Source organism: Cyanistes caeruleus, chromosome 9 (genome assembly GCF_971803275.1).
Source record: "Cyanistes caeruleus chromosome 9, bCyaCae1.hap1.1, whole genome shotgun sequence".
Classification (NCBI taxonomy): domain Eukaryota; kingdom Metazoa; phylum Chordata; class Aves; order Passeriformes; family Paridae; genus Cyanistes; species Cyanistes caeruleus.
In genome coordinates, this window is record NC_141709.1 from 31,297,283 (window position 1) to 31,321,518 (window position 24,236).

Below are 24,236 nucleotides of genomic sequence, written 5' to 3' on the forward strand. Positions count from 1 at the left end.
TGCAGATGTTTCACCATCCCAACAAGAGAGACCTCAGTGTATTTACATGGCAGTTGTTAAGAGTCTCATCAGTAACCTCATCTGGCATAATCCCAGTCTAAACATCCCTAAGAGATTATTCTTAAGTGAGGGAAGATGGGACAAAAAGAAGATTCTTTGCTGTTCCACAACAGCAGCAGGTTTGACTGTTTTGCCACTGATAAGAGCTAGAGGCTGTAGAGTGATGAGTACAGAGGAGAATCTGCTGCCACGAGGTTTTCCTGAGGGCTTCCCTGCTCTGGCAGTGATGTGTGTGTTTTTAATGTAGGTGTGGAACAGACAGGTGTGTGCACACACCAGCACCTACAAACCAACACTTTGTGCATTTTGTGCCAAAGAGTTCCAGGGTACATACTCAGATATGTAGGCAGACATGGATTTTACCAGGGGGAGTAGAGAGAACAGAGTTTAAGAGGGTTTTAATCCTTATCTTTCATTTCCTTGCTGTAGCACTGCCATTGCTTCTGGCACTTTCCTCAGATCATGAGAGGTACAAAAGTTTTAGTTGAAAGCGAAGGCCAAAGCTCACTTTGTGCAGTTGCCCAGGGGCAGTGGCACTGTGTGCAAAGGGCAGCACTGGCCTCTTCAGAGTTGGAGTGCAGAGAGGGGATTTTTTTTCTCTCCATGTGTTTAATTTGAGCTTTCCAAGGCAGCCAGTTGGAACTGCAGAACACAATTTAAGCAACAGCCAGCTCTGGTGTTATTAAAGCAAGCACACCCCCTGTTATAACCCAAGTAGGCAACAGCACAATGGTGCTCTTTGCTATCACCCACAGAACCCAGAACCCACTGCAGACAGCACAGGGCCTCATTACTTAAATTAAATGAGCAAACATTCCATTAAAACAGGATGATATAATCAAGAAAAGGATAGCTAGAAATTTTAGAGTTATCAACCTCAAAATCTGAATAATAAAAGGCATTTTCATTGCAAAGTTTAACGCTGAAAAGGGGCTCATTGTCTATTTTTCAGTGAGAATATCAGGAGTGGTAAGAAAGTCAAACAGGCAGAATGCGATGGACTGTTACAGTAAAATATGTGATCTGCCACGTGCAAAAAAGATTTAGTGTGAGAGGTGGCAGGAGAGAAATGGGAACTCAGCAGGAGCAATGGGTTTGTTTGGTTTATTCCAGTCCACATCCTACAGCAGCTCTACACAGATTTATTCAAGTAGAATGATCTGGTCCAAGGAAAGGTTCTCTGAGCCCTGTGCTTCAATTAACCTCATTCTATTGATTAACTGCAGATACCTTATTCCTCCTATTAACCAACCCTAGTGCATTCCCAGTCCCTGACCAGTGTGCAGTCCACTGGTGCTGAAGGACTAGCAAAGAAATAACAAACCACAACTCATGGCTTTCATGGGGCAGTCCTTTAAAGAAAAATAAAAATTTGAATGGCACCACAACAGCCTCTCTTCTCAATCTCAGGAACTAAAAAGAAAAGCAGGAGCCAAGGAAAGATGCTGACACTGTTACCTGTTAAGATTTTCTTCAACAATTAGTCACTTTTGCCTCTCCTTCTGAATGTTATGTTAAACGTTTATATTATAATATAAAATCTCATCATTCACCTTGAAAATAATATTTTTTTCCTATGATAGAAAAGAGAAAATGCAAGGATTTTAAAAGATTGGTGAAAGGCACTGTAGATCTCCAGAAAAGACTGTATGTCTCATGATCCCTGATCGAAGGACAGCACCAGCCTCTCAAACACATGGCTTTGATCTGCTCTGCATGAGTTAGAAATTGGTTAAGCAATGTGCTTGCAAGATTTTTGTTCTCATTCTACATTTCTTCAGCTGAGGGCTTCTCAGCTCTAGATTTTTAATATAGTCTGTTTTATAAATGGCTACTTGCAAAACTGTGTGGAGTTAGACTGAGTTTCCCTATGACATGGAAAGATCCAGCCTAGACCTTAAATTCCCACTTCATCTTTTCTCAGGCAAGTGAGTATTTCTGACTGAGAAACAACCAGCTTCAATGTGTTGCTGTAATGAATTATAGACCCTGCCCCAAAACTGTGAATGTATTAATGCTGTTGCTGCAATTGCATAAAAGTGTAATATCAGGAAAATGTGATGTATCTGCCCCAAACTATGTAGCCAGAATTTTCCAGCCAGTAAGTGAATAAGTGTGAGGTCAAATGGAAATGGTGTATGTTGAACCAAATGTTATACCCAACAGCATCTATAAACAAAGGCAGAAACAGAATCAAAGCCTCTTCCCTTTTTTCCCCAATATCCTTTTCATTCAGCAGAACTAGAGCTGCATATTTAATGGTTTGCCATGGAAGTAGCACATTCCTGACTGTTGTTGGAATTACAAACGAGCAACACTGAAATTAATTCAGAGAAGCAAGAGCTGCTGGCCCTGTGGCAGTGCCCAGGTGGAGCAGGTGCTGCTGAAGGAAGCAGATGAGAGTGATGGACTTAGACATCCATGTGCAGCACAGAGAACAGAACTGACAGAACAGAATCCCAACATTCAACAACCAGCATAATTTTCTTTAAAACGTCCTTCACGGTGGGTATGACGCTCCAAACCAGGAATGCAGCAGGTGAGTAGCTAGCAAAGCAGTCCAGTTGTGTGTTGGCCAAATTCCAAGTTCAGTAATTACACTCTGCTCTTAAACTCCCTCTGCAGCTCAGCTGGAATAAAGCGCTTTTTCATCCCGTGCTGGAGCATTGTGTAGTGTTTCTGTGGAGCTGTACAACACCAAAAAATATCTCCTCCCATTAAAATTGCCTGGGGAATTTAGGCAGACAGAAAGCTATTACCAAAGTTGGAATGTAGGCAGAACACCAAGGTTAACTTACATTTGCATGGGGATCAAGGGATCTTTGCTTACAAGGAGTGTCAGACCCTTATTAAAGAACACAAGTGGGAATAGCTCACTGTGCTGCCTGAATACAAACCTGGGAACTTGGGATCTGCACACCTGGAAGCGACCCAACACCTGGGATATTTCCTGACAAATCACTCTATAAAAACCTCTGATGTTGCAGAGTATCTTATCATTACTTTATTTGGTTATTTAGTAATATTTATTAAATTATTTGTTGATAAAAAAAGCTCCAGAAACTATTTTTTTTTAAAAGACCCCATGAACTAAAAACAAACTGCATTTTAAAAAAGTCTACCAAGGGAAAAGCAGCAATATAGCCCAAATATGCTGAGGCAAGTGTTTTAATTTCAGTAAGTAGATATACCAAGAACCCCACAGAGTATTTAAGTATTTAAGCAATCTGAGCCAGGCCTGCAGCAGGAGTGCAAGCATTCTGTGTTATGTTAACTAGACAGCTGTAACAGTTTTCTTACCCTCCAAAATAGGAGTCATTTAAAATATTTAGGTAACTGACTCCCAAATTCATTTATACCCCAAAAATTTATTCGTACTAAACAAGAATAATTTAGAACAGCCACTGCACAAATTCCTGTAGGAACCAAGAACTCCAAATCCATCACATATACCAAGTCTGTCTTTGTATTTTGTGCCTTTTTTCCCCCTTTTCTTCCTGCAGTTGCCTTTCTTCTATCAGCTCAGGGCATTTCTAAGCTTGGGGGTTTCATTTCCCTCATTTCTTTACACTCAAATTTCTTGTATGTCCTTGTGCGCAGCCACCTGAGGATGAGCAGCACGGCGATGCCAATGCCAGCGGTGAGGAGCACCACGGTGACCACAGCACTAATGCCAGCTGCCAGCTGCCTCATGCAGAACTCTGGGGGCTTTTCATCCACATAGTAAATCCAGAGCTTTTCAATAGCCAGAGCATCTCCATTGACCAAGACAGTTAATTTACTGTTGGAATGAAACACGGAGTCATTGTTCACATCTTTTTCAAAGTAATAGGCCACATCAGCTATATCTACATCCCAGCTGGGTTTCTTGTTCTGGTCCAGGCGGATTTGGATGAGCGGGGGGTCGTACTTGATGGCTGCGATGTACTTGGGGTGCAGCTTGTACCTGTTCTCAAGCAGCTGTGTCAGGGCCTTTTCCACATCGGGAGCACTGAAGGCTTTGGAGCTTCTCTTGTGTGTCAGCTCGATGTAGATCCACCTTGTCCGCACCAGCTCGCTGCAGCTCAGGCTCCTGCCTCCCTTCTCGGTTCTCCGCACGCCCGCAGTGTTCACACACCAGCAGGTGCTGGACTGATTGCACTGCCTGGCTTTAAAGACACCACTGTCCTCGCAGTCGGGGTTGTAAATGCCATCGCTGTCTGACACCCCGTGGGGAGGTCTCCAGAGGCGCTTCTCCTTCGGGGGGATCATTTCTGCCTTCATCAGGAAGCATTTAGAAGTCAGGGTTGAGCAGTCTACAGGGTGATCTGAACCTGCCAGCCTGCAGATGCAGTTCCCGTGGCTGTCCTGGGCACACACTGCCCACTTGTTGGTTGCACAGGTACAGCTGTTGTGGGCTGGTGAAGCGACTGCCAGAATCAAACCCAGCACAACCCCAAAAAGAGGCTCCATAGTGCAGGAGAAAAGCACAGAGAAAGTTCTGAGCGACAGCAAGCAGCATCCAAAGCTTTAATGCACTGATGGAGGCTGCTCCCTTTATTGATTCAAATCAGACCCACCAAACAGGTTCTTCTTCCAAAACAACTGGCATCTCCTTCACAAATCCCAGTCAACAGCTTCCCAGCTCCCTGCTACTTCTCCTACTTCTCAGGGAGTGGCACCTGCCTCCAGCTGCCTCCCTCACTCCTGCCTGATGAGGAAACAACAGAGAAGAGACAGCAGCCAAGCTCCTACCATGGGCTTCCATTATGGATTAAAGACCAGCAGCCGGCCCTTTTCCTTCTTTAGACTTTGTATGGACTGTATGCAAATGGCTGCTTTTCTTCCACTTCTGGAAATCCAAATCTGGAAATCCCACTCCTCCACTTCCGTCATGGTTGTTCCTGCATCTTTCACTGCACAGCATCTCTATCATTCCATTATCTAGATTCTTATCAGTTATGGACTTTCTACTTTCATAGCTTTATTAAATAATGCCTTTGTAAGTTTGATGGTTGCTGCCTGGAGCAGCTGCTGTTTCAAGAGGAACCACAGCTGACCAGGGTGATGGCTGCTCTCAGCCTCATTTTCCAGCATGGAAAGCTTCTCTCCTACCTTTCCTTTGGTACATGCTTGTCCCAAGGCAGTACTAGGAATACTGATTTTCATGCTTATGAAAAAGTAACAAAGTTGTTAGTTATTTCTGAAGAAATTTTTAAATCTGAACCTTAATAATGCCTTTCACAGAGCACTCCAGTGGCTTCCAAGTCTCCCAGCGATCTACAAACCTGTATTACCATTTCCACGTGCTTTGGCAGCAGCTGACAAACGTTTTCCAGTTTGCATTAAGTCAGTCCCATTCATCTGATTTGTCAAACCCTGTCAGACTCTTTATAATTTTGAGACCAGTAATGACCACAGAGCAGGGTGTGCATGCACTCCCAGCCACGTGCCTTGCAGTCAGCTCCTGCCTGTGTGCTGCTTACCTGAGCACTGCCCCACTTCCAGCCCGGGCCAGCTCCTGCAGTTGTGGCTCTGTGTGCACACTTGGAAGGACCCTGCCTGCCAGGGAGTATTCAGAACACCGAGCAGGTGTAAAATCCACATGGAAATGGGATGTAAATACCCTCTGCCAAAGCAGGACACAATCTGGATATTCCTTCAGGTAATAATAACTGTGGTTACCTTTCTTGGAAAATAATTGAGATCTACAGCTAAAACTATTATTAAAACTGCCAGGTAAGTCAATTTGTCATGTTGATGATTCTATAATAGTTTAGCAACTCTTTTCCCATTTCTAAATCATTCATTTACCCACACTATAATAATGTCTTTTTTTAAAAAAATTTTCACATCCCTCCTTCAAAGTCAAAATCCATTTAACTATCACCTACCTCCTCATATCCTGTCTATATTTTATTCCACATTATTTAAATGCCAAATGTGAAATATAGTTCAAAATAAAAGTGCACTTCTTCATTGACAGTTTCTTTTACTGGTGGATTTCCTCCTCTGTAAATAAGGAAGGAACAGACTTACTTTAAAGACAAGTTTTTCTAATTATATATATATATATCCAACTACTTATATATATTCATATATATATATAAAGTAATGCCTCTATGACACCAAAAAAAGTATTATTCCTTTTAATCCATGCTAAGCTGCAACACTACTACAAGAGTTAATTATTTAGAACAGCAGGCTGTTAAAGGAATAATCCTGTAGGAAATGTGGATTGCATTATTTCTTTAGTGATCTTTGCTTCCATGGAAACAATTTCTCAGCACAATTCTAAACCTTGTAAAAGTAGGGCAGTAGGTCTATGTAAAACAGCAATTAAACAGCCCGAATACTTTTATCTAGGCCATTAAATACTTTGTCCAGCATCACATGTGATTACAGCGTTCACTGGGATGTTAAACCAGCTACTTCCCATGGGGATGGATGAAATCCCTTATCCCTCATTTCCTCAGGGGTGCACAGCACCAGCACAGCATCTCTCCCTCCCCATGCAGACACTTGGGGTGCTCAGCTCTGCCACACCCCCATTTTTGGGGTGCTCAGCTGTGCCACACTCCCCTTTTGGGGTGCTCAGCTGTGCCACAGCCCCCTTTTGGGGTGCACTGCCCTCTTCCACAGCCTCTCTTCCCCCTTCACCCACCCAGTCCTCATGGCTCAGCCCTGCCCTGCAGAGCAAATTCTCTCCAGCACAGCAGGAAGGAATCCGATACAGAGCTGGAACCACACACCAGGAGCAGATCTGGGGAGGGAATGTGGCTGATGGAAAGGGATCTGTTGGGCATTTCCATATGGATGCTGAAATCAGGCAGGTAGCGCAGTGTCTGTGAAACTAAGTGATGTAACTTTCTCACACGGGCCTGAGAAAGCGTGGCCTGAGAAATTGTGAGGAATTCAAACAGTCCTTAGGGAAGGAAAACAACCTTTGCAGGTGTTGTTTGTCTCCTTGTTTACCTGCAAGGAATGGTCGAGGGGTGTCATTCTTAGCTGTCCAGTGATGGTGATGTGTTGGTTTGATGACCAATGAAAGCTTTACCTTTTCAGACCTTCTCAGAACTGTCTATAAAAGATCTGGAAGAATAAAAAGCGCTCTCTTTTGCAATTAAACCTGAGAGTGTGTGTGGTCACTATTGCCGTTCACAATGCACTTTCAGGATGTGCCCACACAAACCCCTCACTGCTGATTCAGGACTGTGACACGCGTGTGGCCAGCACTGGGTACCAGCCCAGCCTCCCACTGAAGCATCTTCTGAAGGAGATTTAAGCACAGGGGTGTAAAACAGTGATGGAAACAACTCCCTGGCGAGGCCCTCCTGCCTGCAGTGTGCTCGCTGGCCAGGAGCTTCCAGGCTCTCCCGGGAGAATCCTGCTCCAGCTCCGAACTGCTGCTGCAGCTGCTGGGACAAAGCTCCCTCTGCTGGAGCTGAGCTCTGCTCTGGCACTCAGTCACTGCCACCAACACGGAGCAAAGATACTCCACAGCCAGGCTCGGGGACAAGCAGCTCGTACAAACACAGACACGTCTTTCAGGGTACATTGCATGTCCATCTTTATTAGTAGACTCTTGCCTATTATCAGTCAGAAATAGCAGAGAAGTAAGCAAAGGAAAAAAGTACTGAATATCAATGGCAACAGCATTAACTTTTCACTTGGTTACGGATTTTTTTCAACTGAATTGTTTAAGGAAAGTTAATTAGTTAAAAACAAATAAAAATAGGGATGTTTTCTCCCCTTGTACACAAGATCTGCATCCCTGTGAGGCAGCACTGCTGGTAACTGGGATAGCAAAACATGATCCACCCAACAAATGCCCATAGGGATATTTGCTAGAAGTGACATCTTTGGGGGAGGGTTGTTTGGGTTTATTTTGTGTGGTTTTTGCTAATTTCTTTTGGAATTCCAATTTTAACTGTATCATTCTACTCACTACTCAACAATTTCTCATGTCCTGAGCAACAACTTGGTAAGGTGTGACACTGATCCTAAGGAAAGGAACAGCAGATTATTCCACAGAGGTCCACTGAAACAAAGCCTGGATGAGGAGAAAAAGCTTTACAATAAAAAATTTTCATGCCTAAAATATGTTTGGTAGAACTGCTATATTAGTTAAACAGATTTTTATTCCCTGGGAAGCATGCAACTTCCAAACTCATGTCATTAACCACTCAGTGAAACTGAATGATGCAAAGTAGAATAGTTTATTTTCTTACCCTGGCTCCTGTCAACAAAATCATTAGCATCAGAACTGTGCTCTTTCCAATTTCTACAGAACTCTGTGTGCTAGACCGGATCTTGATGGCACAAGCATTGTATTTTCTCCCACAGCACCCTGCAACAAACACCTGGAGATCTGGAGCCTTTATGTGCATGTCAAAGGCTCAATCCTGCCCCACACCCTCAGAAAAATCACTTAAAAAGTCTGGGTTACTCACAGGTTTCCTTATGTAACACCACTGTTAAATACAATAATACAACTGTGTTACTTTACCTCAGTGATCATTAAAAAGGGAAGCAGCCAGGACATTGTTATCACCGCCTGGGTAATCCTGAGCCATCCCTAAAGGGCTGGAATCGGGTGTGGACAACGACCAGTACCTGCTTCATGGTGCTAGGACAATGGAGGTTCAAAATTCTCCTCCTAGCAGCTCTAATTAGAACTGGCAGGACACTGATCCTGGGGGATTTTCCAGAATAACCTGTGTAAAACTGCAATCCAACTGATCCCCCTGACTGAGCAGGAGGAATGCTCTCCCACCTGGAGTGGAGCTTAGCCAGGACTCCAGGAATCCATGGTGGTGGTCAGGAAGCCCCACAGAGGAGAGCTCAGAGTAAATGCAGACTGAGTCAAGAGGCCAGAGAGAGCTGGATACACCAAGTGGTAAATTACACACAGCAGTGGGACTTGAACATAGAGAGAACGCACAACACCCACCAGCCCCTTTGAGCCCACAGCTCTTAAATGTGGGAAAATCACTGAGTTTCAAGGGCTAACATTTTCATCTGATCAGGTTCTGCTCCTTCCCCTTAGTGACAGAGACTCATGAGGCTTGATAAAAATATAACATTAACTTCTTGTGAAGGAGCTCCCTCCTTGGGATGCAATTCTATGATCTTAAAGCTTTTCAAACTCTTCATATAAACAAAAAGTTGAAACATATAAAATCTTAAAATTCCATTTATGTTATGTAGAACTATATATATATATACACACACATATTTTCTTAAAATAAAAATTGGGTCCACTCTCTCCCCTCTAGATATAAACTCAAAGTCTTGCTTGAGACTTTCAAATATATTTTAGACCTCTCTGAGAAACTCTGCCCAAGATAAACATGTGTAACCTGTAGACAAGTCAAGTTTCCTTAGTATTTAGAAAGCAACATTTAAAGCACATTTTTTTCTAAAAAGATTCACAGTGATACAGCTCATGAAACATTTCCAAATTGCAATCAGGAAACTTTTCAATCAAGATCAATCTGTGACTGATTTATCTAAATATATACCTGTTATATCATAACTGAGGAACTGGTATAAACAAGTGCTTTTCTATTGAACTATACATTATAGAGAAGACTGAATATAAAAGTGGGGATTTTTCTTCAAAAACACAAATCCTTTTCTGCTCATTGCACTCTGCTATCAACCAGGAGCTCTTGTTTCCATAGGAAACGGTGGCAATCAGAAGTGGACAAGCCACAATGATCTGGAGAACAACATAAAACCTTCCTGTAGAATGGAAGGTCAGAAAGAGGAAACCTGTAGTAAGACAGGAGCTATCATTTCCACTGGAAACAAGCACAGCCACTACTGAGAAGTCATGGAACTCATCAGCTTTTTCTCCCCAATATAGAAGCAGGATGGCAAAGAATGTGCCAAAAAGCTACTTGACCATCAAAATCAATGGGGAAAAGTAATAAGAAAAATAATAGCAAAAAAATAAATTGGGTGATGTATTTTGCTACAACTGGATGAAATTTCTTACTGGACATCAGTAAAGTCTGAGTTACAAAACTCTCATTTCAGTTAGGTTTCCCTTTTGTGAACTCATTCAAACTTTCACTAAAGCAAAGGAATAAATTCATTCTGAGTTAGAGGTGCACTCATAGATAAAAACATTATAGAGAAAATTCCCAAACTGAAAGACTTGAGAGAGGACAAGCTCTCCTTGAAGACTGATGCACAGCATTCTTGTGTCCTACCCAAGCATCAGGCTGGTCAATCATTAACTCCATGGCCTCACTAGCATTAAGCATTCCTTGGCCCACAGGTCACAAACATTAGGAGTTTTTGAAGTCTTTTTAAACCACAACAATAAGATGATACTGGATTCTTAACAGTCACTATTAAAAGGAATAACAGTTCTGAAAGAGTTGACATAATGGAGAGGAGGGGAAGAAATTAAAAAATGAAATCCAAAGTCCAAAACCATCACACTGGCAATTTGTGTGAACATTCATTCTCACTTCCTTCAGCATTTTTTTCACTCTTGTATGTGGAAAGGAATAAGTTTTCTATCTGAGTCAAGAACTCTTCAGCAATGAGGCAGTTTGTTACCTTGCCCAAAGTCTTCCTCATGCACTCCAAAAGCTAGGCAAAAGAAAAGGAAATCTGTTTTAAACTGTCATTTACTCCCTCTTTTCTGTGATTAAGTATTGCAAAGAGATATTTATTTATTTAGGACGAACACTACAAAAAGTTTTTGTATATTATAAATTGAAAAAGAACAAGATCTAAACCCAGGTCTTTAAAACAAATTACCCAACAACTAAACTTCAGAGCAACTTCTACCAACTCAAGTTTAGATATGCACTTTATAAGCAAAGATATATTGAGAGGAAACAAAAAAAATTCGATGTGTGAAATTACTGTGTGCAAGTCTTCTGTTTATGTCTTTTGCTTTGGGCAGAGTTTCTGTCTTGACTACACTGACTGGAAAATTAAAGCTCCTTCTTATCCAGGAAAAACATGGCACAGCATTATTTTACTGATGGAATAAAGGACCAGGAAGGCCAAATCTGCTCCTGACACATGTGCAGGTCTTGACACTGAAGGCACATAAAATGCTGAGGAGAGACCTGAGTAATTAATTGCCATGAATTCCTCTCCAAACTGACTGTCCAACCATGTGTCTGCACATAACCACACCCCCAACTCTCTCAGAGGATCTTTACTTTCACTGTGTTGAAAGTAAATAAGCTGTGCCACAGAAATAATTTATTATCATTAATTTACATCTCTGACTTGTAAAAGTGTAACTCCAGGTGACTTCTGACATGAAACAGATTTGCATTTAAAAAGACATCTAACATAAAAATGTTAAGAGAAGAAAACTTACTTTCTGCAAACACGTCAGGTCAGAATCTCTATGAAAAATTTTATCCATGGGGACACTGCTGTTGGAAGAAAAACAAACAGGAGTGCTGGAGAAAGCAGCCACAGGTCTTGACTATAGCAATAAATGTATAAAAATTCCAAGCTGGTTGTTTGTAACAAAAGTGGACACATACCTGTGGCAAAATCTGTATTTCTCTATTATCCACCTTGTTTTTTCAAATATTAATTCCCACTGAGGCTCCTCCAACATCTGTTCCATTTCAAATTTGTAGGGCAGGCCTGCAATCAATTGAAGATAATTATAGAGTATTTCTGCTGTACTCCACTGTTTTTTTCCTGTTTAGTTTAGGTGCAATCTCTTCCATCCCCATAACTGTTCCTCATTTTTTACTGACTGCAGAAGCCTATAGTTCTGTTACTTGACAACATCAATGAGGTTAAAGGATGACGTGTTTTGGATTCCAAATTTAATTCTGGTGGGAGCAGGAACAAATCTGTTCTGCTCCCTGCCCTTGCCAATTCCCATTCCATAAGGAAGGACACAGAAATCTACAACAAACCCAGAAATGGAAAAATGAATTGAGTGTTTCTAACTTAGTTGCACTTATGTTGTCTAAGAGTTATTAAATTAATAAAAAAGGTTTGGTTTTTCAGTATGAATGGGCTGCTGGTGAAGTGCTGACTATTGTTTTCAATTGCAAAGGAATCTTGCTCAGAAATTAAGAAATTCTTCTAGTTTACTGCAGGTGGGGGAAGAGAATTCTAGAAAATATTTTAAAAGGGCCATCAGAAGTTATGGCACATTTATTTGATCCTCTGACCACGTTACTCAAAAATTAAGGATTTCTGACTACTATAGCAGCCAATTCTTTGTTATTTACTTCTCTCTCCTCGAGCAGAGATTCTGTTCAGAATGTTGTAACGCAACAAAGACCAAGTAAGACACGGGAAACAGTTTCTAAGCTGTTCACATGGATTCTGCATGTAAATAACAGGGACCTGTGTCCCAACCCTTCCACTTCTTTCAGGAATTGTGGGAACTACTAACACAGAAGATCAGCCTCATGTGTATTTATACTTTTGTATTCCTGTCCTGATAGCAGAGACAACTCACAGGTTTATTCTCCCAGTGAAATTCCTGGGTTTATCCAGCACATGTTACCATCATAAATGACACCATTTATATAATTCCATCATATTACCAATGTAAATACATAAATGCAGATGTCTCAGGTTCAAAACCAGACATCTTCCCCATAACACCCAAAAGGAAAAGGAGAATTAAGACACTGGGTTAAACAGGGGTACTTACGATAGGAACCGTCAGAACTGATCTCTTCACTAATGACCAGACAGGTGATCTGAGAATAGGGAAGAGGATTATTCCTGTTGTAAGGGCTTATGATCATCCCGATGAACATGGCACCACCCCTGGAGAAATAGCTCTAAAAAACACCAAAAACACCACATACAAAGATCCAGTCTTACCCAGAACAGCAGCACTGTGAAACCTAAAGAACAGCTCTAATGTCAGTTGATGCTGAGCTGATGAACAATGCACAGGTACAATGGTGAATTACCCTGTGAACAGCAGGAGGCCTCAGGGTGTTTTGGAGTGTGTTTGCTGTACCTGGTACTTAGCCTGCGTGTCGATGTCGCGGATGGAGGGGTTGGGCTCGAAGGCGGGGTGCGAGTGGTACCAGCCGATCACCTGGAAGCCCCTGGCCGCCAGCGACTCCGAGGCCTGCGTCTGGGACACCGGGTCCATCTCGCACTGCAGGCCCGTGCTCAGGCTGTTGCATGGCTCTGCTGCACACACCTGGGGAAAGAACCTCCAGCTGCATCAGTGCTAGGAACCTCCAACAGTTACAGAAAACTTCCTGAGTTTTACGAGTCCTTTATCAGATCTTCCTCATGATGCAGTTGACACTTGAATGTAAGTGTAATCAAGATTACAGTAATGAATTTCAACTTTAATATATTTAATTAGTTGCCTTTTAAAAATAAGCTGCATCTAACCAAATTATAACTATGATCATTTCAGTTTTAATATTATAGAGAAGGTGTGAAAAGACAAAACACTTACTTCCACAATTTTATTGGCTTCAGAGTACCTTCCACCAAGCAGCCCAATCACTTCTGCCAGAGACACATGAGAGTGCTGGAATGACATCAAACAAGTAGGAAAGTCCAAGTTGTGGGATTTCTCATAAGTCAGTGACTTCTTGAGGATATGTAGAAAGAAAACTCAAGAAAACTCAAGACTCTCAAATTCCCAGTACTTCCATTTAAAGCAAACAGAAAAGATTAAATTTTCCCATTATAGACACACCACAGATGTAGTACAAGGGTGCAACACTTCCATACATGAGGCAATGCTAGCTTCAAAAACTGCAGCCTGGGCAGTGCTGAACAACTGCACACATTTTGATATTCTTGAAAAAACACACACATTGCTTGGCAAACACAAAATCAATTCCCAGGCTGGGAGAAAATGAAGCCATAGATTTCAGAAGGGTAGTCTGTTACAGAAAGTAGCTTTAAGCAAATTAGATTTAAAGTATGACAGAGAGTAGTAAGTAGTAAAGCTCTCAGTAAAGCAGCAAAGCTCTTATTAGTTTTTCTAGAAGGTCAATAGTTGTACATTAAAGCACAATACAAGCCCCATTCATTTTAGGGGCTTGATTTAATACTAGATTCTCACTTCTAGGTCTGACTGGAAAAAATCACAGAATGGTTTAGGTTGGAAGAAACCTTAATGATTATCTCATTATCCCCCCTGCCATGGGCAGGGGCACTTTCCATTAAAACAGGTTGCTCAGAGCTCCACCCAACCTGGCCTTGAACACTTCCAGGGATGAGGCAGCCACAGATTCTCTGTTTTATTTTCTTGGTCTTGTTATGTTGCTCATTGAAAAAAATAACCAAACCCACAGCATACCCATCACAGCTTCTTGAAAGACAAAACTTAATGCTCACCAAATCCATTATTAAAAGTGCTTCAGAAGACACTTTCACCTGAAAGGGTTCCTGAAATGATAAACACAATAATAAGAAAAGTAACCCAAGCAATGGAGCCTTCTTGGTAATTCACTCAGAGGTACATACCTGCTTTTCTTCCGTGAACAAACAGCATGGTATCAGCTGAAAGGGATCAAAGGAACTATAAAATGAAAGAAAATTTCTCTAAAGATGTAGGACAGTCAGGAAACTTTTCAAGCTTCCCACTGTCTCCTTGGCAGAGGAGGAATAACCTTGTTTTCTTCACTGGATTTTCTCAGCCCACATTATGATGACTTCCACCAAATACAGAAATGTCACTTCCCACACTCCTGAATTCCAACACGGAACATCTCAAATGCATCCCTGCTATTTCAGACCAGGATACATATTAATGCTGTGCAGGGTTCCAGCCTGACACTACCCAGGACATTTGTTCCATTTCTAGCAGATCTATGCTTGAACACGATGCAATCAAATACCTTTTGATTTGTCTTGAACCTTTAGAAGATTTTGCAGGTTTCAGTTTTTCTTCCTCTCTCCTTCTTGCTAATTCTTCAGCTGAGAGATGCTGAAAAGAGTTTTTTAAAAATAGAATCAATGTCTGAAGTGCTTCTTCAGCCCTGATTGCAAAACCAGCCCAGAATAAATTCTTGATATCCCTGCCCTCTTAACATAATTTGTGTATTACTCAAGATAAGAGGCAACAGCCATGGCAGAAGCAAGCAGTGTGGAAGGAATGACAATCTGAGATCAAGTCCACAAGGTGCCTGATAAGACACTTCTCTCACTCTTCAAATCACTCCAATTCAGTAAAATCACAGCCCACATCACAAACCAGGTATAAATTCAAGTGTGATTATCTGCCATTACTAACCATGGCCAGAATTTATCATGCCCCCTCCTGAGGGATGAATGTTTTCAACCTCTATTTCCATCCCAACATGTATTTTCTGGGAACAGTTTGAATTTTTAACCCACAGTTACTCAAAACTAGGTACGACATGATACTGTTATGGAAATAATTGTTACAGGCTTTCTATATAGGAAAATTGGATGTTTACAGTTCTTCACTTTCCATGTAATTTGTAATTGTAGGAACAGACATGTATTTTCTTTCCAATTCTCCCATAAAATATTTAACCTTGTATGAATTTTTTAAGCACTTAATAAACCACAGTATTACTGGGGATATTGCTAGTAGCAGAATTATTATTAGGAACTCATTATCACCTGCATAATGAGCACAAGGAAACCATACGGGACTGAAAAAATAACATTTAAATGTTATTCTCCCATCCCCTACCGTTACCCTAAAGGCAGTTAACTGAAAGCAACCGGTCATGAAATCTCCTATGAGACAAGGCAAAGAGTTTTATGGATATAAAACCTCTATGCAAACCCCAAATGCAGCTGTATTTATCAGCATGAAGATACACCAGCTGCTGCAGTACTTTCAAATTACACTTCCACAAGAAATGTTAAGTCCCTATGACACAACAGTTCCCTTGTCTGTTTGATGCAACAGCACCTGCCACCAATTAGCAAGAACTGATGATTTAAGGTAAGTTTAAAACACAGGAGGGTTACCTCAAATGTCTGTCCTTCCAAATCCTTTGCATCACACCAGTTTCCCCAAGGATCCCGCACTCGCCGTCTTCTTGTGCGCTGAGGCAAGAAACCACCATCAGTCAAAGCTCTTACCCCAAAAAACTGCATTTCCTTCATCTAGGCAGCCATAATGACATTGTCCAAAAGGCCACTGCCCCAGGAATGGTGCTGACACTCCAACATGTTCCCAGAAAATACAGAACACCCTGAATTTCTGTAGTGTTGAGTAGTTCACAATCTGTCATGAATTATCATCAGGAAAGTTTTGGGGGTTTAAGGCTGTAAAGCCTGTTAGTGCTCCATGGAATATCAGCACCACTGACAGCAATAGGGCATTGGTATCCAGCTTTGAGTTAGTGCTCAGACAACACACAAAGCTATAAACTCAGTGTGTTTACATTTAGTGTATGCTACCGTTCTTTACATTTTAATTTATCATTTTTAAAGTGGGATTGATTTAATTTTCCTCTCATCAACTGATTTACCTTGCTGTGAAGTACTTAAAAATGCTACATTAAGTGTGAATATAAAAATTAACTCTGCTAATCCTTGGTAATTCACGCAGTTATGAGTTACTGCTGAATTTAATTGTGTGCATAAGGATCTCAGTAAGCCATAGCATATACCTACTGTATTTAACAGTTGAAATGCACCCAACTTATTCACACACCGCAATGCACTTCACTATTTTGTGAAATAATAAATATTTTGTGAAAAAATAAATTATGGAGAGGTGGGGAGGAAGGAGTTCAGGCTGCAGGGGAAGGCCCACAAAACAGCTGGAGCAAAGCACCTGAACATGTGAGTGTGTGTGAGAAATCTGTTCCAAGACTGCCCTGAATCACAGAGCACTCTAAGGAAACTGCAACCTGAGTGAGGAGAAATTCCCTGAGGTGCCCTGGCTTGCAAATGCAAGCTGGGAGGATTTTTCCCCTTGGTTGTGCTGCCCCTGGGCTGTACCATGGACTGCAGGCGTTGGGCCAGCTGATAGGCTTCCACCGTGTCCTTGCCCTCCCTGCAGCGGCTCCGGTCGGCGGGCTGGGGGCGGTTGTACACGGCCTGTTCTGCAGGACACACAGCAACAATTCCTGTGGCAGCAGAGCTCAGCACTGCCACACACACAGGAACGACATGGCTAACTGACAACAGCAAATGGCACAGGGAGAAAGCAACCAAAACCCTCACAGTTAAGGCATCTCTTGGTAATCATAATTCTGAATGGTGACGTAGCCCTCTCCCACTACACTTTTACAACAAAAATTCCTTCTTGTTAATTATTTTTTAGTAACTTTACTTCAGACAAAATGTAATTGCAGGGCTTTGCTCCTCTCCTAGGTAACTGTCATTCACCTTTGGACCAAAATTTATTCAGAGCCACTAAACCAATATCAAGTTACAGGTACATACACACTTTTAACAGGTCACCTAATTTTAACACTTGAATTGTTTAAAAACTAGCCCTGAGGATGAGGGCATTGGTGTTTATCTAGGAAACAGTTATAAGTCAGTGTGGGAAAAGAAACAACTACTTGAATTCTGCCTAATAAGAAGGAGGGCAAAATTTCAAGCACAGCTGGTATCAGGACTCACAGAAAAGCATGAAACAAAACAAACGTTCCACCAACTGGTGTGTGGTTAAACATAAGGGAAATAAAAAGGAAAATAGAAGGTTTTGTGTGAGCCCCAAATTCCTAATCCTGTTAACAGCTTACAAGCTCCTCTATATTTCCAAGGTTATGAGAGAATCTGCTCGGAAGGTCCCTCCTAGCAAGGATGAATGTGCATTCTCTGTGTGAGCAGCACACCCTAACGCTGGGCAGTCCCTCAGCATTGCAGCAGAAGAGGCTCTTTAGTGACTCTAACAGAAATATCTTTACCACAGCCAAAGTTGATTGCTCCTATCAGCTCCAGGTACGTGTGGATCCGCCCGATGCAGTTGACGTCCCCGCAGTTCTTCAGGCCTGGGCGCACTGAGGTCTTGTTCAGGTATTTGGGTTTACATCTCTCCCTGAAACAAAGCACAACACCTGGTCAAAGAGCAGAACAAACCATGAAGGGATGAAGGAATTCGGTGACTTTAACTGAGGACCTGCTTTCACTCTCTATGCATTTATTCCTTCCTTTAACTGATACTGAATCTTCTCAGTTCAGCACTTCTCTGGTGTAGAATGGAATTTTAGTCTCTCTTTGCAACTAGAAGCTGTCAGAGCATAAGACAACTGAGTGATAACAGAGTTAAACTCAATAAATCTTTCTACTTCTAAGCAAGCACAAACCAAAACTAGCAAGCAAATTATTTTGAGCCTCCTAAAGGCCACTACAGTACCTTACACTGATTTTTTGAAGATGGAATATAAAATATTCAAGTGTACAAGCACCACTCCAAATGGATTCTTAATCTGAGGCATTCTTTTGGTCTACATTATTTGCTCTAGCACAGATTACTACCTCTTGCTGCCTTTCTGTAAAGGCAGGGCTACAGAATTAATGCTACTGGTTATTTTAAGGAACCATTTATTAAAACCATTCTTATGTATAGGATGGCAAAAATGGCAAGAAAATAGCACAGCCAAAATAAATGCAGCCTGTTCTGGTACAGGACATTCATTTTCTTAATGCTTCAAAGTGTTTTCATTGCTCAGCTTCCAGAATGCCACTGAAAAAATCAGGAAGATGCAAAAGAAGCATTAATAATGAATGCTCTTCACTGGCAAGCTACCACAGAATTAATTTCACTCTATTCAGAAGTAGGCTATTAGTGCTAAGTAGTGCTTTAACTACATCAGACCAGGACATCTTAATCACTTATTTCAGTAAAAGAAATTAATGCATCTCACCACTGATCCAAAATATAATTCCTGATTTTCAAATAACGCTCTGGTGTTTTGGCCTGGCGCCCTTCAAAGAATTCGGGAATAGCCTGCTTTTCTTCTTCTAGAATGATGCTTCTGTCAACCTCCACTTCTTTTTCAGGTGGCTTCAGCTCCTCTGCTTCCTCTTGATGATCTTCATCCACTTGGCAGAGAGAAGGAAAAAGCAATCCATTATCAGCCAGGTCACCTGGCTCCTCACTGAGCTCCTGATCGGTTCCTTGTGCAGTCCCATGACATGTGACTGGTCCACCTTGTTCAGCTTTCTCAACAAAATTATTGTACTGGTGGTAATCCAAATTCACAGATTTATCCCCATTCAGGCGCTGGGAACACGTTGCTGCCACAGCAGGAAATACCAATGCATCCACTGTCTCTGGCCTGGTGTGCTGAGCATCTTCTTTAAGCAAAGCAGTTGCAGAACTGTGGCCAGCAGATGAAAAACTTTGTTCCACTGCTTTTGTTTCTTCAACTGGACTTTTTGGGACACCAGATAATTCAGATTTTCCTGATTCTTGCTGAAAGGCAGGAGTGAGTAGTTCATCCATGTCATCAGTTATGTCCACTTCCTCATCATCTGACAGCTTTTCGATTTTTACTGCATTCAGGTTGGGGTCTGCACGGCCTCTCAAGCTTCCAGCTTCCACCTTTATCCCATCTTCCATGGGAAGGCTGCTCCCACACTGACTTTGCTCTTCTTTTTCTGAATCACCATTTTTTGCCTTAGGAAAATATAAAACACTTTTAGGAGGGAAAAACAAACAAAACCACTTCCAGTACAAAAACCCAGAAAGTTTCTAGAAAGCTTTATTTTTTCTTAAAGCCATGAAATTTCAAATGAGGCTGAAGCTAAAACTACAGCACACAGCAAAAAAGAGCTGTGTAGTAGAAAACCAGTATTTTCAGGCTAACAACCAACAGTGTAAGGGACCACAATTATATTGCCTTTATTGTTTAGTTATACCAGCAATAAAAACAGTGGTACTCTAGGAATTTGAAATCAGGTCTGACTTCACACTTAAATCTGCAAATAAGGATATTCCATTTCTCTGAATATGGGAATGATCAAAGTACCTGTTTTGACAGATTAAAACCAAGCTACCCATTGGCAAACACCTTTTTGCCAGCTCCAGGGATGCTCCATTTACCTTGTTCCTGAAGTACTGCCGAGCATAGCTCTTAACCTGCAGAACAGTTCGAGTGCCGATCAGTTTGGCAATTTTCGTCCACCTGCGGCCAAATTTCACCTGAAACAACAAAGCACATGGAAGTGACCCAAACTCTGACATCCCAGATATGGCACTGCATGTATCAAATGAGCTCAAAACCTCATTACTCATGAAAATACACAAACAGTACAGGAAACCCATGGTAAAGAACCTCACTATTTATTTATGTTCTACCAAGAAGGAAACTGCATCCAATAGTAAGAATTATTGTTACTCTTCACTAAAGGAATCTTCTTCACATATTTCAAGTACTCTGCTGCCTACTATCCCAAGGAATCCTTGTGCTTGGAAAAGCAAACCCTTTTACAACTGGCACAACCATATAATCTCTGCAGACCTTACAACAGTAAAGGATTTTACTTTATCACCTGATTTGCCTTCAGAACACACTATACTTCTCATAGTTAATGCATCATTGTGATTGTACGACATGCTCATTCATGTCAACTACTTTACTGTTCAAGATAAACTCATTAATTCAATTTAAAATACTATCTATCTATCTATCTATCTATCTATCTATCTATCTATCAACAAACTCACCAGTCCTTGTTCAAACAGCTCTTTTTCCTCTGGTGTCCACTTCAAGGAGCAGCCAGGTGATTTTGTAGGTGAACGCACCCTGGGAATGCAGGAAGCAGAAATCAGGGCTGTCCCAAATCCAGATATTCTCCAGTCACCCAAGGCACCTTCTGACAGGACTATTCCCCATCTTTGGCAAAACTCAAAGCATTGCTCTAAACATGAATGTGACTCATAAATAAAATACTGAGAATCACATCAGCTTCTCAGTTATGATGGAAGATTCAAGGCAACTCAATATTCATAAGCGATCAAGGCACAGAAATACATCAAAGCAGGCAACATAAATGTTCAGGTAAAAAGGCAACTAGAATTAACTATTTTTTATCAGGACCACTGTGCTACCAAAAACTCCCCCAAAGCCTGGTTTGATCTAGCCTCTTGTTACACACAGCAATATTTCTTCCTGTCACCACAGTTAAAAACACAATTCAATTGTTAAAATGTACGTACATGACTTTTCCAGTTTTCTTATGTGGGCTGCAAACACAAGAGTGAAAATAAAAATTAATAATTGTGCTGCTGGTGTATATCCAGCAATAACCTTATTTCAGAAGGACTTTTCATTTCTACTCAACTAACTTAAGAATTTTTCCCAGAGATCTTACCTTTTCATAGATCTTTTCTCTACTTCCTTTTGGTTGAGCCATATTTTTTCAGAAAGCGATTTATTAGATAAATAATATCTGCAATAGTCATTAAGTAAGTTTTCAAAGAAGCAGAGATATTTGTACTTGTGGGAATTTTAATAATCAAATTAATTACACTGCTTCAGGATTACCCAGCTGTAGAAACAAACAATGAAGTTTCTACAGCAGGATTTCTGCAATCTACCTAGGTGACAGGGCTTCAGTCACCTTAAGAAGGAAAGATTTGTCCAGTTCTTTTGGAAATAGGAGGTTTTTTGGCATTCCACAGGAAAACATAAAACCAAATCAGAAAAAGGATACTCTTCTTCCAGCAACATCTTCTCAATGACAGCCCTGTTTTCTTCACTAATGGTGCTGTCCAGTGTCCAGGGCTGCAAACAACAAAAATACATTTTAATATCTGAATTCTGTCACACTGTACTTGAGTACTGACAATAAATAGTTTCTAAAAGTAAGGAAGAAGCACTGGTTAAAAATGTAAAATAGCATGTACATGGATGGAGGAGAGAATACAGAAGCTCTGATAACCTCGCTACAAGGTTAAAAAAGTGTTTAAAACAATGATTAAAATTTTGATTAAAAAAATACTTACAAGACTGTTTCCAGTTCTCCAAGATGAATCGAGATAGTGATCCTGCAGCAGGCTTGATGCTGTGTTTTCATGATCTCTGAAAGAGATTCCAGTGTTCAGAACTATTTTTAATATTGAATGTCATTGAGTTGTATTATCATCACTTAACATTTCTACATCTTACCCCCAACAACGTAAAAGCATTTTCTTGTGAAGGCAAACTGCTTTTCCTGCTGAGGAGAGCTCCTACTTGCACAAGGTTTAATAGAATCCTGTCAACAGGGATTTTAGAACCATAGAATAAAATCCTGGAATGGTTTGGATGGGAAATCATCTCATTCCAACCTCTGCCATGGACAGACACATCTCCCACCAGATTAAGTTGCTCCAAGCCCTGCCCAACCTGGCTAGGGCTCACCACCCTTACAGGGAAGAGCTTCTTCCCAATAGTTAATCTCGTGTTCATACAGACTTAATCCAGTTTATATTTAATATTTTCTGTAAATAACTACTAATTAGAGGTCTGTCATTGATTAACTTCATTGATCAACTACATTTTATTTTCATGCAGCATAAGATCATCTTAATAATTAGTATAATTACTTGCTTTCAAAAATCTTTACTTCCAGAACATTCAGTCTAAAGAATAGCCCTATATTCCCTGCAGTGTTACTAAATTAATCTCACCTACTGCTCTGAACTGCTTTGTGCAGTACTTCAAACATCTCTTTATAGGATAAAGGACCAGGATGAGTCTCCATGTCCAGAGATCAGTACAACTCCTGCTTCTTTTTGAGTGTGCCCAGGAGAGGGTGGGACCAAGAGCTCCCGTGGCCAGCAGCCAGTGTGCAGCAGTGGCAGGGGCTACCTGGGGCAGTGTGTCTCTGGTACAAACCTCTCCTCTCCCAGCACCTGCAAGTGCTTGATTTAAGGCATTAGAGTCACTGCTTGCTCACTTCAGCATCCCTTATCTGTGAGTTTGCTGAAGCCCAGAAAGCAAATACAATCCTGGGCTGCATCAAAAGCAACATGGCCAGCAGGGCTTTGCTCTGGTGAGACCTCACCTGCAGTGAGGTGCTGCTTCCAGCTCTGAGGTCCCCAACATGAGAAGGCCATGGAATTTTGGAGCGAGTCCAGAGGAAGCCAAGATGTTGATAAGAGCCCTGGAGCACCTCCCTTACAAAGACAGGCTGGGAGAGCTGGGGCTGTTCAGCCTGGAGAAGAGAAGGTGGAGACCTGATAGCAAACTTCCACTATCTGAAAGGGCTACAGGAAAGCTGGAGAGGGACTCTGCAGGAACTGTAGTGATAGGACAAGGATTAATGAGTACCAATTGAAAAAGGGAAAAATTAAGTTAGATATTAGGAAGAAATTCTTTACTTGAGGATGGTAATGCCCTGGTACAGGTTGCCCAGGGAGATTGTGGATGTCCCAGCTCTGGCAGCGTTCAAAGCCAGCTTTAATAAAGCCTTGAACAATTTGTTCTAGTGAGAGATATCCCTGTTCATGGCAGAGAGTTGGGATTAGAAGATCTTTAAGGTTACTTCAAATCGTTAACATTCTATGAGCCCGTTTTCTGCACCTCGCTGCAGGTGTTCAGCTTTCTGAGCCTCCCTGCCTCCGCGAGCTCCCTGACACAGTTATACAACCCGGCACCTTCTCCACGGGTATTTTAAGGATTCTCCCAGCAGCCTCGCAGCGCTGTTCCGGGCTCTGGAAGATCCCATGAGGCGGTTCCTCATTCTCTTCACATCAGCGCTATCACAGCCCCGTCCTCAGTGCCCTTCCCGACGATGCCCCTTCTCCACGGGCACTCCGTGACACTCCAAGGTCTCTCCCGGGAAGCGCCCGGCCCGGGCCGCTCCCCCAGGAGCGGCTCTCCCCTCACGACCCCCGCCCACCGCGGGGGGACGGGACGCGTTTGCCCAGCCGCAGCGGGACCCTGGCGCCCCTCACTCACCCCGGCGCGGCCGCAGGGTCCCCCTCGATGTCCACCTCGGGCTCCTCCGCCGCCGCCATGACAGCGGGCCCGGCGCTATCGCGGGAAGGGGAGGGCCCGGCGCCGCGGAGATAGGCGGGAGCAGCGCCCGAGGAGCGGCCGCGGCGGAGGCGGAGATGGCGCTGGGGTAGGCGGAGCGCGGAGCGGCTGGGGCGGGCGGCGAGCTGAGGGACAGGGCCCAGCCGTGAGGAGACGTGGTCGGGAGCTGGGGGGCATGGCCGAGAGCTGAGGGATCATGGCCGGACTGAGGGGATATGGTGGGGCGGTGAGGGGACAGGGCCGCCGCTGAGGGGACACGGCCGGGAGCTGAGGGGACAGGGCCGGGACCTG

At 42.3% G+C, this 24,236-nt stretch overlaps 3 protein-coding genes across 15 annotated transcripts in view; 1 reads left to right on the forward strand and 2 right to left on the reverse strand.

The window, feature by feature from the left end:
• Positions 1-3,036: 3,036 nt before the first annotated feature.
• Positions 3,037-4,598, reverse strand: TACSTD2 (tumor associated calcium signal transducer 2). Its single transcript, XM_023932347.2, has one exon. The coding sequence runs from the start codon at positions 4,510-4,512 to the stop codon at positions 3,583-3,585; it is 930 nt and encodes a 309-aa protein (XP_023788115.2). The 5' UTR covers positions 4,513-4,598; the 3' UTR covers positions 3,037-3,582.
• A 2,986-nt stretch (positions 4,599-7,584) lies between these two features.
• MYSM1 (Myb like, SWIRM and MPN domains 1) lies at positions 7,585-24,024 on the reverse strand. 4 transcript variants are annotated; one of them, XM_086841666.1, is made up of 20 exons: positions 23,868-24,024; positions 21,929-22,004; positions 21,637-21,707; positions 21,295-21,372; positions 21,140-21,166; positions 20,648-20,726; positions 20,024-20,122; positions 18,843-19,597; positions 17,883-18,013; positions 16,966-17,069; positions 15,985-16,062; positions 14,877-14,965; positions 14,503-14,557; positions 14,374-14,424; positions 13,481-13,555; positions 13,025-13,213; positions 12,707-12,755; positions 11,568-11,673; positions 11,396-11,453; positions 7,585-10,647 (listed from the first exon to the last, which is right to left on the reverse strand). In XM_086841666.1, exons 1-20 carry the CDS (start codon positions 23,924-23,926, stop codon positions 10,489-10,491), a joined length of 2,388 nt encoding a protein of 795 aa, XP_086697792.1. In that variant the 5' UTR covers positions 23,927-24,024; the 3' UTR covers positions 7,585-10,488. The 4 variants fall into 4 exon arrangements, with proteins under 4 accessions (XP_086697792.1, XP_086697789.1, XP_086697791.1 ...); XM_086841663.1 differs by having other exon boundaries at positions 12,707-12,839; XM_086841665.1 differs by lacking the exon at positions 23,868-24,024 and adding an exon at positions 22,972-23,122 and having other exon boundaries at positions 12,707-12,839.
• Positions 23,794-24,236, forward strand: part of FGGY (FGGY carbohydrate kinase domain containing) — a 279,434-nt gene continuing 278,991 nt past the window's right edge. For 2 of the 10 annotated variants that reach the window (XM_086841675.1, XM_086841673.1), the window contains exon 1: positions 23,950-24,033. The gene's annotated coding sequence lies outside the window, so the exon portion shown is untranslated. Of the gene's footprint in view, positions 24,034-24,236 lie in introns of all 10 variants that reach the window. The other 8 variants (XM_086841682.1, XM_086841680.1, XM_086841676.1 and 5 more) reach the window with 7 other exon arrangements.

What these genes read in the sequence shown, in the direction of transcription:
- MYSM1 (XM_086841663.1), bottom strand. Translation starts at nt 23,926, where the DNA reads ATGGCGGCGGCGGAGGAGCCCGAGGTGGACATCGAGGGGGACCCTGCG. An exon ending in AAGAAAACTGGAAAAGTCAT is followed by an intron (nt 20,727 to 21,139) that starts GTACGTACATTT and finishes CTGCATTCCCAG; the next exon opens with GGTGCGTTCACCTACAAAAT. An exon ending in TGTTCACGGAAGAAAAGCAG is followed by an intron (nt 14,425 to 14,502) that starts GTATGTACCTCT and finishes TTATCATTTCAG; the next exon opens with GAACCCTTTCAGGTGAAAGT.
- TACSTD2 (XM_023932347.2), bottom strand. Translation starts at nt 4,512, where the DNA reads ATGGAGCCTCTTTTTGGGGTTGTGCTGGGTTTGATTCTGGCAGTCGCT.